This window comes from Sabethes cyaneus, chromosome 2 (genome assembly GCF_943734655.1).
Source record: "Sabethes cyaneus chromosome 2, idSabCyanKW18_F2, whole genome shotgun sequence".
Classification (NCBI taxonomy): domain Eukaryota; kingdom Metazoa; phylum Arthropoda; class Insecta; order Diptera; family Culicidae; genus Sabethes; species Sabethes cyaneus.
Genome location: NC_071354.1, coordinates 24,355,139 through 24,372,290, shown reverse-complemented (window position 1 = coordinate 24,372,290; position 17,152 = coordinate 24,355,139). Strand labels below are relative to the sequence as shown.

The window sequence follows — 17,152 nt, the reverse complement described above, 5'->3', positions numbered from 1 at the left end:
GCTCTGAAACTGCCACGTAACTCTTTTGCAACCGCTGTAAAACTGCTCCGGAAGTTTCCTTGAAATTGTTTTGAAATTTTATCTGAAACTACACAAAAATTGCTTACAAGCTTCTCCTCAGTTGTTCTGAAACTGCAATAAAACTATTCTAAAATTGTTCTGAAACTTTTTTGAAAATGAACAGAAACTACTCTAAGATAGGTTTAAAACTTCTCTTCTGCTTGGAATGAATAACCCATCTGAAACTCTTTTAAACTGCTCAAAACAGCTCTGAAAAGGAAGAAATCTGAAAGCGGTCTGAATCTGTTTTAGAATGCCACTGAACCTTCTCTGAAATTGTTCTCCTAAACTGTTGTAACTGCTCAGAAACCGAAAATGGCTTGAAGCGGTTTTGCAATAACTCTAAAAATGTTCCTAAACTTCTTTGCAATTGTATTGCAACTGCTCAAAAATTTTTCTAAAAGTACTTTGAAACTGTTCTGAAACTGAACTTAAACTGTCTCAAAACTGCCCTGAAACTATTTTAAACTGCTCTGAAACATCTCTTCAATTAGTATAAAACTGCTCAACACTACTCGGAAACTGATCTGAGACTTCTTCAAAACTGTTTTGAAGTTGTATTGAAATTGCTCCAAATCTTGTTTAGAAAAAGCCTACGACTAATTTGAAACTTCTTTGACACTAACTTGAAACAGTTTTTAAGAAACTGCTCCTAACTGGCTCTAAAACTTCTCTTCAACTGCAACTTTTCATAATACTCTGAAACTATTTAAAAACTGTTAAGTTCAGAAACTTCTCTTCAACTTTGAACTGCATCTGAAACCACTCTTAAACTGCTCCAAAGCTGCTTTGAAAAATATCCATGAATGTGGTCTGAAATTGTTTTGAAACTGCTCTTAATATAATCTGGAGTATTACTCTCAAATTATTCTAAAAATGCTCTGAAACTATCTGGAACTCAACAAAACTGATGCAAAACTTAACCGAATAAACTCCTGACAATGCTCTGCAGTTGTTTTGAAACTGCTTTAAAACTGTTCTAGAACTTCCCTCCAATTGTTTTGAAAATGCTGAAAACCCCTGAAACCAGTCTGCAACTGCATTGAAACTGCCTCGAAACTCTTCTGAAATTGCTCTGAAAACGGTCCGGAACCGTTCTAAAATTGCAAAAACTTTTCCTGAGCTGCTCTGAAAATACATTAAAACATAAAAGTACTAATAAAGTAAAACAACAACAACAACATTAAAACATCTTTTTAACTTCTCAAAAACGGCTATGAAACTGTTTAATATAGCCTGGAGATTTTTTGTCGGAAGATTAGGACCACTTCACAGTGGGGATTTTTTCGAAAAATAGTCCTTTATCTCTATATCTGCGAATGCCTCTGAGCTAGGATCGATCTTTTTATAAGGAATCTAATGGTGTAATGCTTGCTTACGGCACGCATTTGTTTCCACCAGTTTTTGCCTAAGAAAGGGTATTTTACCCTACTCTTCTTGCTATGAAGAGATGTTAAAGTCCATATCTCCCGATTCCGCTAAGATAAAATTGATCTTTTGTCGCCAAAAATAAGCTATCTTCAAGAGCAATCCGATTACATGGTATTTATTTACGGTACATGGTTGTTTCTTGATGTTTTGATCAAATATATGGCATTTTACCCTAGTTCTATCAATGTTTAACAATACAAATGAATATCTCTGCATTGCGCTGAAATAAATTAAATCTTTTTTCACCAAAAGAAAGTTATTTTTATATGCATTCGAAAAGTTGGGTGTTTGTTTACAGTATCTATTTGTTCCTAGTAGAGTAATTTCTCGCTAAAACGAGGCCACTACTGACACGAGGTCTTCAAAAATTGTAACTTTTGCACTTAATTAGTCAAAAATGGTTAAAAAATAAAAGTTACACTTTTAATACTTCGAAATAAGAGGCGAACCAGCCGCAGGCTGAAAACCTCTCTAATATAGAATTAAAAAAAAAAAAAAAAAATACTTCGAAATAGTGAACCCCTCGTTCGCCAAGGGGCCTAACAGTTTCAAAAAAGTTGAATTTTGAGAAAACCATGAGATCTATGTCATGTGATATTTCATAAATTTGCCACGAAAAAACTAACAAATGGTCCGGTGTCCGGAAGAAGAATAGGGCTTTCAAATGGAGTAAAAGAATTTTGGCGGCCATCTTGGATTTGGTCACCATATTGGATTTCATCAAAAAATCGCCGTTTTCACCATGAACCTCCCCACGATTTTCATTCTAAGACCACCATCGGTAAGCTGAGAAAAAATGCTACCAGAAACATTCATAAAATTAAATGTACAAAGGTATTAACTGAATAAAACAACCAGTTATTTATATCGAGGTTCAAAATTTTCATATAATTATTGTGATATTTCCAAAATTTGCAATGAAACAAACTACAAACGACACGGTTTTGTAAATAGGAGAGATAGAGCATATAAATGAAGTGAAAAAAATCAGCGGCCAAACAGCATTTTTTCTCAGCTTTCCGATGGTGGTCTTAAAATTAAAATCGGTTGGGGAATCACGGCGAAAACAGCGATTTTTTGATAAAATCCAAAATGGCCACTGATTTTTTTCAGATAGTTTTTTTTGTTAGTTTTTTCATGGCAAATTTATGAAATATCAAATGATATAGATCTCAAGCTTTGCTCAAAATTCAACTTTTTTGAAACTGTTAGGCCCCTTGGCGAACGAGGGGTTCACTATTTCGAGGTATTAAAAGTGTAATTTTCATTTTTTAACCATTTTTAACCAATTAAGTGCAAAAGTTGTAATTTTTGAAGACCTCGTGTCAGTAGTGGCCCCGTTTCAGCGAGAATTACTCAGTTTTGAAACTGTTTTAAAGCTGCTTTGAAACTGATTTGAAAATGCTCCTAAACTGCTCTGAAGCTGTTCGAAAACCTCTCTTCAAGTGTCATGAAAATGCTGAAAACCTCTGAAAATAGTCTGAAACTGCTTTGAAACTTCTCTGCAACTGCTTTGAAATTATTTTGTAGAGATCTGATTTTAGAATCAAATTGTAAACTTTGAAACCGAGCACGGAATCGAAATGTGCTACTACAAAATAAATTAGTAATAACTAAAAGTTGTAAAAATATTGTTAGCTATCACAATGGTCTTGGTTTTGATTATTTCAAAGCGAAGATTTATTTTTCATCTGTCTAGAAATATTAAAATCTTTATGTGTAGTGTTTTTTTCATAAGCTGATATGTTCGAAGTAATTAAAAGCCAGTTTATTCAAAAATCATTTCACTAAGATATAAAAATGAAGCACTTCTAAGCAGTTTCGGAATAATTTCAGTAGTGCAGGAGCAATTCTTTTAGCATTTTTTAATAGATATAAAATGGCACATAACTTAAAAAATCCACACAAAATACTGAGCATTTAATGCAAATAAAAATCTGCCACTTAATCAAATCACAAAGCAATTCTCCGTCACGGATCTGGCCCATTATCAGGCAGCATTTATCAGCTGTTTTCCCTGTTAAATTAACCTCACCGAAGAATGTTGCTGCCGCTCCACGAACCTGAAGCATGAAACCCGAACAGAAAATGTAAATTTTATATTATTTTAATATTTCCCCCATTTGCTAACTACTTTTTTTTTATTTTATCTCTATGTGTCTCTCTCGCTCGTCGGTATGCTGGCTGGCTGGTTGTGTTGCTGCTGCCCCTTTCCATCCTCCTCGGAAACCATCAGTGCAAACAGTGCGGCAAAACGTTCAAACGCTCCAGCACGCTATCGACTCATCTGCTGATCCACAGCGACACCCGGCCGTACCCGTGTCAGTACTGCGGCAAGCGGTTCCATCAGAAGTCCGACATGAAGAAGCACACGTACATCCACACCGGTGAGTATTGTGATCGTCGTCGTCCTTTATCCTCTGTTTCCCGGAATGACACTGCGGAAAACCGCATCAATCAGACCCAGACGCGTACGTACGTACAAACTTGCACACAATGGAAGGAGATCCCAAAAGAACGCGGACATTTGCGTGCAAACCATTTCGCGCCTCAACTGGGTCTGGTGGCTACGGGCTCACAGCATCTGCCTTCCTTGCGTCCACCTTTACTACCTACGGTGAAGATGAAAGATTCTTGAACTTGACTGTCGAGTCGATCGGCAGGACGGGGTGAACTTTTTTTTCGTTGCTGTTGTTGCGGTTTCAAATGAATAATGAAAAGCACGAGCCAACATAATTTTTTGCGCTCGATTCGTGCGCCTCTTTTTTTCTGTATTTCGGAAGCGCGACGGCCGCCGCCGCTATACCGGGTGGGGCAACCAGGGAAGGGGGTCAGTGATTTTCAGCTGCCGCTTTTTTAATGCTGCGGCTGATGGTTGTATCTGTTGTGGTAAACAAAATCTGTACGATCAACGCGTGGTCATCGGGAATCCTTTAGTTAGTGCGTGAGGGGGAAGGACGCGGGGAACGATGCGGTTGTAAAATCGCCACACAGAGAACAGGGTGCCTGACATAAGGGTTCCCCTGGCAGATGGCGCCCCTGCTGGGATCGCTACCTAGAGTGCACTGGTGGTAGCACGATCTGTATGGTCAGTCAGCCAGTAGGGTTTTGGACCTTTTGCGTTCGATTCGGCATTTTGTCCGGCTCGATTTGTATTAAGTATTGGGAAACCTGACTCGTTATGGTTTGATTCATTGTTATATTTACAAAAGAGCTTATGCAAAATTTTGTGGTTTGTTGTAATCATACTTTATTAAGGCATTTGTTTGCTGCAACTTTGTTGCAAGTTACGCCATGTGAGGAACCATCTTAACTGAAATTAGCATACCATTTGACTCTAGTACTTTCTATCGAGTTCTTTTAACTTCTAAAAATCGCCGCAATGTTGCCAATCAACAGCCGATTTAGCTTCTAATAAATAAAGTTCAGTTCACTAAACGACGACTCGCGAATTTCCACTGCACCCAGCCACTTTCAAACGAAATGAAATTAATGTTCTGCAGTAATTATGGGCATGATAACATGCAACTGCACAGCCAGAAACGGTTCGCGAAACCACAAGGCGGTCTGCAGTGGTACACAGTCGTTCCGACTTGTAGCCCGGCTCTTGGTCCGCTGCCGTCGGTTGGCATGTTTGTAATTGTTCTCTTTCAAATCGAACAAAACTGTTGCTTCCTTTTTCGGTACCTTACGGAACGTTGTATCGTATCGTTCACTGGTTCACTGCCTTCGTCTCCTGTTGTGCAGCGGCGGACCCTGGAAGACCACACCAGAGGTGGCGTGTGATTCATGCAGTGTGCCGTACAAAGTAACGAGAAAAAAAAATCAATTCCATTACGCTCTCTACTCCAAACACACATTCACAAACCGTGCGCCTCCATCAGTCGCGTCATAAATTTATGATTTCACCAGGCAATTAAAACCATATTAGCTGCCAATCCGTGATGGAACGGAACGTGCTGAGTGTCGTCTGTCTTTACCGACGTAGGAACATACCTGTAAATTACGTTAGTTTTTTTTGTCTCCACCGATTGGCGTGTATTTGTCAACCAGCAGACTGTAGCAGTACGCTATACCGAGAAGACTATCATTATTATGTAAAAAATGCAATGCTCTAAATTGGAAATCAGCGAAAGGTACACAAACACACTCGCCTGCCTACACGCACGTGGCCGGCCCCTGTGAGCTAAGTGATTGTTTGTCCCCCACCCGCGCCCGTTTGTTACCCATGCCGAGCCAGGATAACCAACCGAGCGAGCGCGGTAGAAAACTCTTTTCACGCCGATATGCGCACTTAAATGCTCTGCTGTCTACCACCAGTACTGCTAGGTATATGTCGAGGGTATAGGCGAGGGCAGTGAGAACCACTTCGGCCGTGGTTTATATCTTGATTTAATTAATTTAATTGATGTGTTTGCATGTGTACGACTGTTTCCAGCCCCAAATGAGTGCGATTGTCTCCCCTCGGGTTGCGCTTGTAGGGTGGTCACGTCGAAAGTTGGTGGAGAAAACAGAGGAAAACTTATCGTATTTTTATGTAAAACAAAACTCGTTGCAAAATTTATGGTATAGTAATTTAAATGTTATATTGATCGTTCCACTCCAAGTGACCGAGGCCCGTGTAATCGATATTCACGGATTTGAACCAAATTTTACCAGATTGTTCGTTTTAGGCCAGAAAGTAAATATCCAATATTTGATCCAAAACTCCAAAAACACAATTTAATTACGTAATTCGTTTTGCGGAAGCAAAAAAAACGATTAGAATTAACGAAGTGCGTTGCAAAGGGGTTGCACTTATAACGCGCAGCGTTGGCTTTATGATCACTAAGAAACAGATCTACAGGCAAGCTGTCGTCAATTTTCTCGGAGTTGATAAATGACCAGAATTCCTCCTGATTTCAGCAAAGGTTTTCTTGCATTCGTGGAGTATCATCGAGAGTGGGACGATGGACAAGGAGCGTAAGGATAGGTTTAGTCGCCTCGGTGATCGCGCAAAGTGGTATGGCGGGTTCATTAGAAAGTATTAGAGCTAGCACACAATCATTTCTGTTTAACGCTAGGTTAATTTATGTCAGGCCGTGAAAAAAGAAACTGTTTGAAAGCACGGCACAAGCCGCATGAGGACGTTGGAAGTCGATCAATAAACCTTTGCCACGAAATTTTCTGCTGTTCTGCTACTAATGGTCACCTCTCAAAACGGATAAAGGGCCTCCGAACAGCTGTGGCAAGTGAATCTTTTCGTTAAACTAGATTTCTGTTCAAATGATAATGTTGAAGTTTACGCACGTTTTGGTAGTAAATCAGCGGAGGATGATTGAAGGAGTTCTGCTGCGGATCGGGCGGAGAACTGGAAACGGGTACTGTGTTATCGGAAGAATAATTATTGCATTCGTTTGGTAGCGACTTTTGTGAGCCCCGTGCCGTACGCCCGCATGGAGGACCAAGGCGACTTTTTCGTTACGGGAATGACCTTGAACGGTCCACCATACTGCAAACATTCTTTCACCAGACCAGCTACAGCTGGTTAACGTTTGGGTTAATTCCGCACAGGTACAGTCAGAATAATTCTTTCGGAGGGGGAATGGCTATTACGGCTTCAATTATGTCTTCAAAAGTATGAAACCTCTAAGGCACGGCTAGGCAAGTTCAAAGCTCCCATCTAAAATCCAATTCAAATTAGTCAAAGTTCGGCCAAATCAAGCCAAATCCAATCTATATTAATCCAAATCTGCTTCAAATGATAACGAATCCAATTCAAATTAGTCTAAACCTAACCTACATTAGTGCAAATCCCATTCAAATTAGTCGAAATCCGAACAAAATCATTCGAATCCAAACGAAATTAGCCCAAAACTACTCAAAATCACCCAAATCCAATACAAATTAGACCAGGTCTATTTAGAAAAAGTCCGTATCCAATCCAAATCCAATCTAAATTTGTCCAAATCCTATCCAAATAATTCTGGATCCAATCCAATTTTGTCTAAATGCAATCCAAATTAATTCAAAACCAATATAATCCGTCCAAATTCAACTGCGACCAAAATCATCCAAATCCAATCGAAATTATTCCAATTCGGATCCAATTCCAATCCAAATTTATCCAGATCCAATCGAAATTTGTCCAAAATCCATCTGATTTGGTCTAAATCCGAAAATCAACATCCAAATCCCATCAAAATTTGTCCAAATTCGATCGAAATCAGTCCAAATCCAATTCTAGTTTGTCCACCAAATCGAATTTGAATTTGTCCAAATTCAATCCAAATCAATCGAAAACCAATCTCATTTGACTAAATTAGTTTAAATTCGACCAAAATAAAAAATTCTGAGATTCAAAAATTAGTCCAAATCTAATCTAATGAAAATTTGTCCAAAGCTGCTTTAAATCAGTGCAAACACGTTTCAAATTAGTTCGAATCCTATCAAAACTTGTACTCGACTCAAATTTAAGTTAAAAATCCCAACATTTATCAAATCAAATTCAAATTCGACTAAAATAATTTAAATTCAATCAAATAAGACCAAATCCAATCCAAATAAGATCAAATATAACAAAAATTAGTTCAAATATAATCCAAATTGGTTCAAATCTAATCCAAATTAGTCAAAGTCCGACCAAAACAACAGAAATCCGGTGTAAATGAGTCCAAATCCTATCCAAATTAGATCAAATCCAATATAAATCGGTCCAAACTCAATCTACATTAGTTCAAATCCCATCCAAATTAGTGGAAATCCGAACAAAATCATCCAAATTCAATCAAAATTAGTCCATAGCAACTCAAAATCTAAACAAATTCGGCCAAATCTAATACAAATTAGACCAAATTTATTTCAAAACAGTCCACATCCTATCCAAAACCAATCTGAATTTATCCAAATTCGATCCAATTTTGGCTTAATCCAATTCAAATTAGTTCAAAACCAATCTAATCCGACCAAATTAATTCAAATCCTGCCAAATTAATACAAATGTGACCAAAGATTCAATCGAAATTAATACAGATCAGACCCAATACCAATCCAAATCCAATCGAAATTTGCGTAAATCCTTCTGAATTGGTCCAAATCTGAAAAACAACATCCAATTCCAATCAAAATTTGTCCAATTCCGATCCAAATCAGCCCAAATCCAATTCAAATATGGCCAAATCTGACCAAAATCATCGAAACCTAAAGGAAATTTGTCCAAATTCAATGCAATTCAACCGGAACTAATCTCACTCGACCATATTAGTCCACATTCGACCAAAATGTTCTAAATCCAATCGAAATTTGTCCAAAGCTACTCTAAATCAGTGCAAATTCGTTTCAAATTAATTCCTATCAAAAATTATCCAAATTCAATCGAAACCAGTTTAAATACAATCTAAGTTCATTCAAATCCTATCAAATTCAACCAAAATTTGTTCAAATTCTATCTAAATCAATCCATACTCGACCAAAATAATTTAAATCCAACTAAATAAGTCCAAATCTAAATTTAATCCAAATCGGTTCAAATCGATTCCAAGTCGGTCCAAATCCAGTCCAAATTAGGCAAACTACGAACAAATCAAATTCTCAATTAGTTCATCAAATTCTAAATTAGTTCAAAGTCAATCCAAATTGACTTTGCACTAATCCAATTGAAATTAGTGCAAACCCAATCTAACATTAGTTCAAATCCCCTCAAATTGGTCAAAATCCGTACAAAATCATCCAAATCTCATTGAAATTAGTTCAAACCTACTCAAAATCAATGCAAATGAGTCCAGGTGCAATACAAATTAGTCCAATTCCAATTTCAAAATAATCCAAATCCACTCCAAATACACTCAAGTCGATTTTTACGCGAAGGATACGTCCCGCGTAAATCAAAACTAGTCAAAAATAGTCGCGTAAAAAAACCGCGTAAAAATCAACTTCAGTGTATGTCCAAACGGAATCCAATTATGTCTAAATCCAATCCAAATTAGTACAAAACCAATTTCATTCGACCAAATTAGTCCAAATTCGATCAAAATCACCGAAATTGAATCGAAATTATTCCAAAGCTGCTCCAAATCATTGCAAATCCGTTTCAAATTAAACCGAATCCTATCAAAAATTGTCCAATTCTAATCCAAATCAGTTCAAATCCAATGCAAATCGGTCCAAATCCAGTGCTAGTTAGTCAAAGTCGGACCAAATCAATCCGAATCCAGTCTAAATTAGTCCAAATCCAATCCATAATAGAACAAAATCAATTCAAGTTAGTCCAAACCCAATCTATAATGAGTTCAAATTCCTCTAAGGTAGTCGAAATCCGAACAAAATCATTATCCAAATCGAATCGAAATTAGTTCAAAACTACTCAAAATCAAAGCAAATTAGATTCAAATTAGTCCAAATCTAATCCAATTTTGCCTAAATCCTATTCAGATTAGTCAAAAACCAATCTACTCCGATTAAATTAATTCAAATCCTGCCAAATTAATTCTGATGAGGCCAAAATCATCTAAATCCAATTAAAATTATTCCAAATCGAACGCAGTTCCAATCCAAATCAATCCAAATCCAATCGAAATTTGTGTCAAATCCGAGAAACAACATTTAAATCCAATAAAAATTTGTTCAAATCTGGCTAAATTATTCAAATCTAGTCGAATTTTGTCCCAAATCAGTGCAAATTTGTTTCAAATTATATCGAATCCTATCAAAAATTGTCCAAATTCCATCCAAATCCAATCTAAGTTAATCCAAATTTGACCATATTATCCTAAAATTTGTTCAAATCTGATCTAAATCAATCCAAATTCGACCTAAGTAATTCAAATCCAACCAAATAGGACCAAATACCATCCAAATTGGGCTAAATTTAATCCTAATTAGTCCAGATCTAATCCAAACCGGTTCAAATCCAATCCAAATTAGACAAAGTCCAACCAAATCAACCCGATTCCATTTTCAATTAGTCCAAAGCCAATCAAAAATAGACCAAATCCAATTCAAATCAGTCCAAACCAAATCCACATTAGTTCAAATTCGATTCCAATTAGTCCAAATCCAAACCAATTTTGTCTAAATCCATTCCAAGTTAGTCCAAATTCAATCTAATCCGACTAAACTTGTTCAAATCCTGCCAAATTAATTCAAATGCGACCAAAATCATCCAAATCCAATCAAAATTAATCCGAATTGATCGAAATTTGCCCAAAACACATCTGGTTTGGTTCAAATCCGAAAAACAGCATCCAAATCCAGTCAAAAGTTGTTCATATCCGTTCCAAATCAGTTAAAATCTAATTCATATTTGTCCAAATCTGACCAAAATCATCCAAATCCAATCGAAATTTTGACCAAATCCGATCCAAATCAATCGCAAACCGATCAACTAAATTAGTCCAAGTTTGACCAAAATCATCCCAATCCAATCAAAAATTGTTCAAAATTACTCCGTTTCAAATTAGTTCGAAACCTATCAAAAATTGTCCAAATTCAATTCAAATCCTACCTAAATTAATCCAAATCCGACCAAATTACCCGAAAATCTGTTTAAATCTAATCTAAATTCCACCTAAATAATTTAAATGAAACCAAATAAGTCAAAATCCAATCCAATTTAGACCAAATCCAATAAAAAATAGTTCAAATCTAATCCAAATCGCTTCAAAACAAATACAAATTAGTCGAAGTCCGCCCAAATCAACTCGAATCAAGTGCAAATTAGTCCGAATTCAATCCAAATTAGACTAAATTCAATTAAAATCAGTCACATCAACCCAACTTTAGCACACTTTAGGTCCATTTAGTGGAAGCAACCAAATTACGACTGAAATTAGTTATATTTCGATTACCACGACAATTTTATAGCAACCGTGCTAGTAGGAAAGTCGCATTAGTTCAAATCTCATTCAAATTAGTCGAAATTCGAATAAGATCATCGAAATCCAGTCGAAATTAGTCCAAAGCTTTGAAGCCATTGGTTTTGTTTTTGGTTAGGCTTAAACCAATGGTGCTTAATCTCGTGGGGTTTACATTTATTCTTACATTGATTACATGTTCTGAAGATGTTCATCGCTCAAAAACTCGCGTTATCAACTTTATACAGATGCTCTTTGCGCGTGATTCACATACTAACGACTTGTTATCAACCGTAACCGTATAACCTGACAATTTAGTGACAAAATGATAGTTTTTCTCCACTCAGATATTGAGGAAACACACCTGCACTGGCAGTGGCACTGCCGACATTCTATTCGTCCGCGTTCGTCTTCTACAAACGACCCGACTAGGTGAAAACATTTTTCGCGTTTTTTAAATTGAGACGCATTTTCAGCTTGGTTAGCCGAGAGCCACGGTTATTTGTTAGGAGTTCTACAAATATCTGATGAGAATCAATGAGAAAGTTAGTTCGTTGAGTCTCAAAAATCTCATAAAACTGTTTAGTGAATAATTTGCCTCTGTTGAGCATCTTAGTAGATTAAGTTAAATTTATTTTTCTATTTTATCTGAAACAAGAAAAGAGGTTTGTTTGTTGGCCACCCTAACGAAACAGGAACCGATCGTTGTGTGTGGCAGCGCTGCAACCTCAGTTCCGCACGAGATCAACCAAAGCGCCAGCGCAGCGCAGTAGCATATCACCGCTCCACCTCACAAGCCAGGTAGCCAAGCAAGCAATGCTCGAACAATGCTCAACACTGCACGGCGGCAAAAGAACAGCAGGAACAACAACAAAAAAACAGTTCGCCCGTAAGAAAAACAAATACACTTATTGGGAAAGCAGTCCCGTTTTACAACCGATATCCTTATACGGCAGTCGGTCTCTTTGTACGTGGCCGGCCCTGCTGACACATAAACTTCGGGGTGCGCTTGCATATTTTGCTCCACCAAGCAACAACAACAACAACAACGGACTGGAGCGGATGATTCCCACCGGGCGGCGTTGCAACGGTGGGAGGTGGTGTTTTGGCAGAGGCGGGTGAGAGATTCAAAGGAAAATTTATTAATTCCAGATAACCGCTGTACTCCACGGAACGGCGCAGTGCGCCGTCCTCGGCTGAATACTACCGAGTGGAAAGTGAAAACAGAAAGAGTTGATTTTCCCCCTAATGTCGTTTATTGGGGGGATACTCTGATATACAAATTTGAACAAATTTATTAGCTCATTTTCTAATTGTGAGTTCGGTGGATGAGGAAGCAAAGTAAGGGTCGGTTGGTTGAGTTGATGTTTATTTTAGATTTGCGTGTCAAGGCTGGTGGATTGTGTCTTTTTTGTTTTTCGTTCTGTAATGAAAGTCGGTCTGGTCTCCCTTCGGTAATTGGAACTGGTTGAGTGTTTCCGGAGCGGGAGGTTCAGCACTTAAAGCAGCACGTAAAAAAGCAATAACAATCACAATTTGTGGGAAATTGAAAGATTATAAAAAGACCCATCGCGGAAATGGATTTATTATTTTTCTAGTTGATTAAAAGCAGGTGAACTCTAATTAGTACTAAACATTCGTGTTAGTAATCTTAATTTCCACTATTGACGTAGTAAATATAAACTGAGCTGCTATTTCGAAATTTGGGATTTTCCTAAACTAACGTCTCCGGAAACAAACGATCGCATTGTTCAAGCATCGGTAAACTGACGACGACAGCATTTACCCTTCCAGTTCGAAGTGTAAACGATCCAAACGAAGTCGATCGATGGCCGGAAACAATATTTGTCTAGATTTGGCTTCGTTTTCGGGTGTTTCGGGAGCGAACGGTCGGCGGCAAAAACAAAGGATTCGATTGTCGTTTGCCGCGCCCTACGGTAGTCGGTTCGGTTGCAATTGGTGCGATCGCATCACTTGTGTCAATATGTAGATCCGAGCTGCGATGAGAGTGAACCACGTATCGGTAAACTTGGAACTCTTTTCCTCGTGCAAATATTGATAATAAGTGACGTAAATGTTTGTTTGTGAGGTTCCGAATAGTTTAGTAAGTTTGTGCAGTTTTATTCGTTCGATGTTAAATACAACGTCATGTAATGTCCTGTGTGCAGGATTGCGTGTCAGTGCATTGCCACTTTAAAAATCAGATTTTCTTCTTGAGTCACGCAACGAAGGTTAATTTTGTGGAATTATTAATCACATTAAGCAGTTGCTTTAATGCGATTTTAATTCATTTACTGAGGTTGTTTGGACCACAGCACGGCTTCGCCAGCAGCTGTGATTGTCTGGACGGCAGACTACCATGTTTATGCTCTTGTAATCGGTGCAGAAGCCGGTACTCAGAATAAAGAAAGTATTAATTTTCCCAGCTTGAGTTAGTTTTTTCCGTCTTGAGACAGCTTTAGGGGTTCGTCGTCTGCTGCCGGTCTTGCTAAAATAAGTTCTTTGATTGATGATCTCCCGCTTCCAGCGTAAATCTCTGTGGGTGTTTTAACTGATTAACCAAAGTCACGCAACTGCACGGCTACCGAAAGCTACAAGTTCTTCCGACATTATAATATTGACAGACAGTTGACTAATTTTCGAAAAAACGACTTCGACTCCTCCATCGAGTGTCACTAACAATTCAATTCTCTATCTCACGTTTTTTCCAGGTGAAAAACCGCACAAATGCGTCGTCTGTCTGAAGGCGTTCAGCCAGAGCTCGAATCTGATCACCCACATGCGCAAGCATTCCGGCTACAAACCCTTCTCATGCGGGCTCTGCGAGAAGGCCTTCCAGCGGAAGGTGGATCTGCGGCGTCATCGCGAGGGCCAGCATAGTGACATTGTTGGTGGGGCGACGACCATTCTGCCGTCGTCGGAGGATTTCAAGCCCTCCGATAGTAGCACTGCCGCCGCTACCACCATCACCACCACCACTTCCACCTCCAACGCAAGCAGTGCCCTTGCGGCCGCCATGAACAGTACCGAGAGTGGCAGCAGCCCCGGTCGCGATTCACCCAGTTCAGCCACGGTTGCGGCTCTTGCGGCAGCAGCAGCAGCAGCCGCCGCCGCTGCCGCTGCTGCTTCCACCACGGTTGGCTCCGGATTTCACCACCAACCGCACCACCATCATCTGCACCATCATCCAGAACAACACCACAGTCAGCAGCTCCTGCGTCACCATGCGGATATTAAAATGGAAGTTAGCAGCAGTTGTTCCTGATTCCGTCCGAATTGGATCTTTCCAGCGATGCCGATTTAGTTTTATTAATGTTATTTTTTCTTCAAAACCCGGCCTAATGATGATTTGTTTTTTTTTTCTTTTCGAAAAATAAAAAAAACTCTGAGGGCACGAATGCTAAACTAACCGATGGCGGAGAAGATGCACTGGCGGACAACAACAGATGTTGTTGCTCAATTTTGGTGCTTCTCTTTTTATGTTTGCCAGCCACACGCGTCAGATGACGTTTTGGTTAGTTTCGTGTTTCTTTTCCTTGCTGCCTTCAGCCTCCATCCGAACTATAAAAAAAGCCACAATCAAACGAGGTGCAAAACAGTTTCGTTTTTTTTGCCCAAACCTGAGCCCGAACTGCTCACCAGTGATCGATAAATAGAGTCCTGAAATACCTGTACAGTCTAGTGGTACTTATCCAGTCGAGTTACAGACGTACTGTTCATAGTTTTGTAAGCATTTTAAAACAGTTTTTATTCTAATCCTAGAAAATGTTTCGATCTAGTTAAGCCAAAGCTAAGACTTTGTTTGGCTGCCCCACACATAAAAAAGCGAAGCTTCGAAAACCAAATCCTGTAAACTAGCATTTAGAATTTTATTTTAACTATACTAGAACTAGCATGTAAATACCGATAACTTATTAACGAAATTAGTTTTTTTATATTCATTTACTTATTTTTAAATACTGTCTAGTCTTCTGCATAGAAAATGAACTCCGAGCTGCGAAACCGTACAAATCCCGACTGAGGGATTAGTCGGGTTTTTTTCTTTTCGCAGATTTGGAAAGGGGAAACGAGAGGCGCTTTTGTTACCGAAACAACTGTGTCAGCAAGGGGGCTACCAGAGTGACAATCAACTCTAAAGAACCTCTTAACTTAACACACACACATACACAACTCACACACATGCACACACACTCAACACACACGCGTTAGTCATGAATAGAGTTCGCACTTTTATTCACAAACAGCTACCGAACCAAAGACTCTATTTGTAAAGAAACGAGAAAATCGAAGGCACTTTTGTAATTGTATACTTGAACTGTTGCTGTTCCTGCTTTTCGTCTCCTGCTGTACTTATACAATTATTATTTCCCAATTATTAGGTCCTTAGGTACTCACTCCGTCCGATTTAGTCGTACTTTTCTTTTATGTTTTTTTTTTGCATTAAAAAAACACATCTTTACGTAGTTTCATTTGTTCAAAATTTGTTATTTAGTGTTTAGTGCGTGGAAAGTAAAATCAGCTGAAATGAAGATCATCCAAAAAATTGAGTAGACGCTAAGGAACCAAGTTTTTTTTAACGATTATTTTATGTTTTTAGTCGGTAGTCTCAACCATTAGCTCAATAGTAACTTATGTTAGTCAAATATTCTGTGTACATAACCTGGTGGAAAACCCGGTGAACGTGAGTCACAATCCGTTTCATTTTGCTAGCGATTAGTGTACTACTGCTATTACCCTTTATATCCGTACGTGTTAGGTTTTACGTTGCAAACTGGATAGGATTAAGTAGCTGAACGTTGTATATTTTTGATACAATGTAGACTCTGTAAAAAATCTTCGAATCTATAATTAGGAATAAATGCAAGAAAATTGTAACCTGTTGTTATTGTGTATTGTTTATCCGAACGACTACATAAAATTGTTTGTATAAGAATATCACTTATTTCACTTTTTGCGCTAACGTAAGAACTGACGACATTATTGACACGATGCACAACACGTATCGTTCTTACAAATATAAGAAAAATATATTTACCTTTTACCGGTCGGTTTCGGCCAACTGGCCCATCGACGGTTTAACGCCCATTTGTGCTTCATCTGAAAGGTTTTTAAAGGAATTGAATACTTTTTCCGGGAAGAGTAAATATTTAATGTGATAAATCAAAAATAAGAGGAACTGAATATCTTGATCTTAGACTAAAAATATCGACTAAGCGAAGGTGACAGTCGAACTCACAGCTGAAAATCTAAAAAAAAAAATCTCAAGTTGAGCGTGTTGTCTTTACGTCCCCGACATAAAAAATGATGGTACTTGCAGTTACACTTTTGGCTCTATCTTCACTTATTTTCATTCGATTTTTATGCAATTAGTCTTAAAAGAACCACATTACATTGGCTTTAATGAAAAAATAAGCTGGTAAGTTATGGTTGTATTTTCCCGGAGATATTCCAGATCGCAGTGGGATTTGTTTGACGTCATAAGAAGCAGATGAAATAAAACTAAAAAAAACCTGCTTAACAGAGTGCACAAATGTTATCCATTTCATTTGTGGTCAATAAGAATGAATCTTACACTATCCTGTAGAGCGCTTGTTTATCTCCCACACTCCGGAACATCCGGTATCGGTTCTACCGGAACTCAAATTGGCCATTTTGAATTTTCTTCAGTAATATGGCAAATGGGGTATCAAATCAAAGGATTTTTCAGCGCGAGTTCTAGGGTGGACTTCTGGATGTATTTTGATCCGATCTGGACATTCCGGGATATCGTCGTTTAGGTTTCTTGTCCTTTGTTTTTTATTTTGTCATCTTTTCTTGTTATGTATGCGTTT

The 17,152-nt window shown here is 38.3% G+C and overlaps 1 protein-coding gene across 2 annotated transcripts in view; it reads left to right on the top strand.

Moving 5' to 3' along the window:
• LOC128738935 (protein krueppel) overlaps positions 1 to 16,181 on the top strand; it is a 44,471-nt gene extending 28,290 nt beyond the window's left edge. For both annotated transcript variants that reach the window (XM_053834430.1, XM_053834429.1), the window contains exons 5-6: positions 3,728 to 3,878; positions 14,033 to 16,181. In XM_053834430.1, coding sequence (XP_053690405.1) covers positions 3,728 to 3,878; positions 14,033 to 14,586 — 705 coding nt within the window. In that variant the 3' untranslated portion in view covers positions 14,587 to 16,181. The remainder of the gene's footprint in view (positions 1 to 3,727; positions 3,879 to 14,032) is intronic.
• Positions 16,182 to 17,152: the final 971 nt, after the last annotated feature.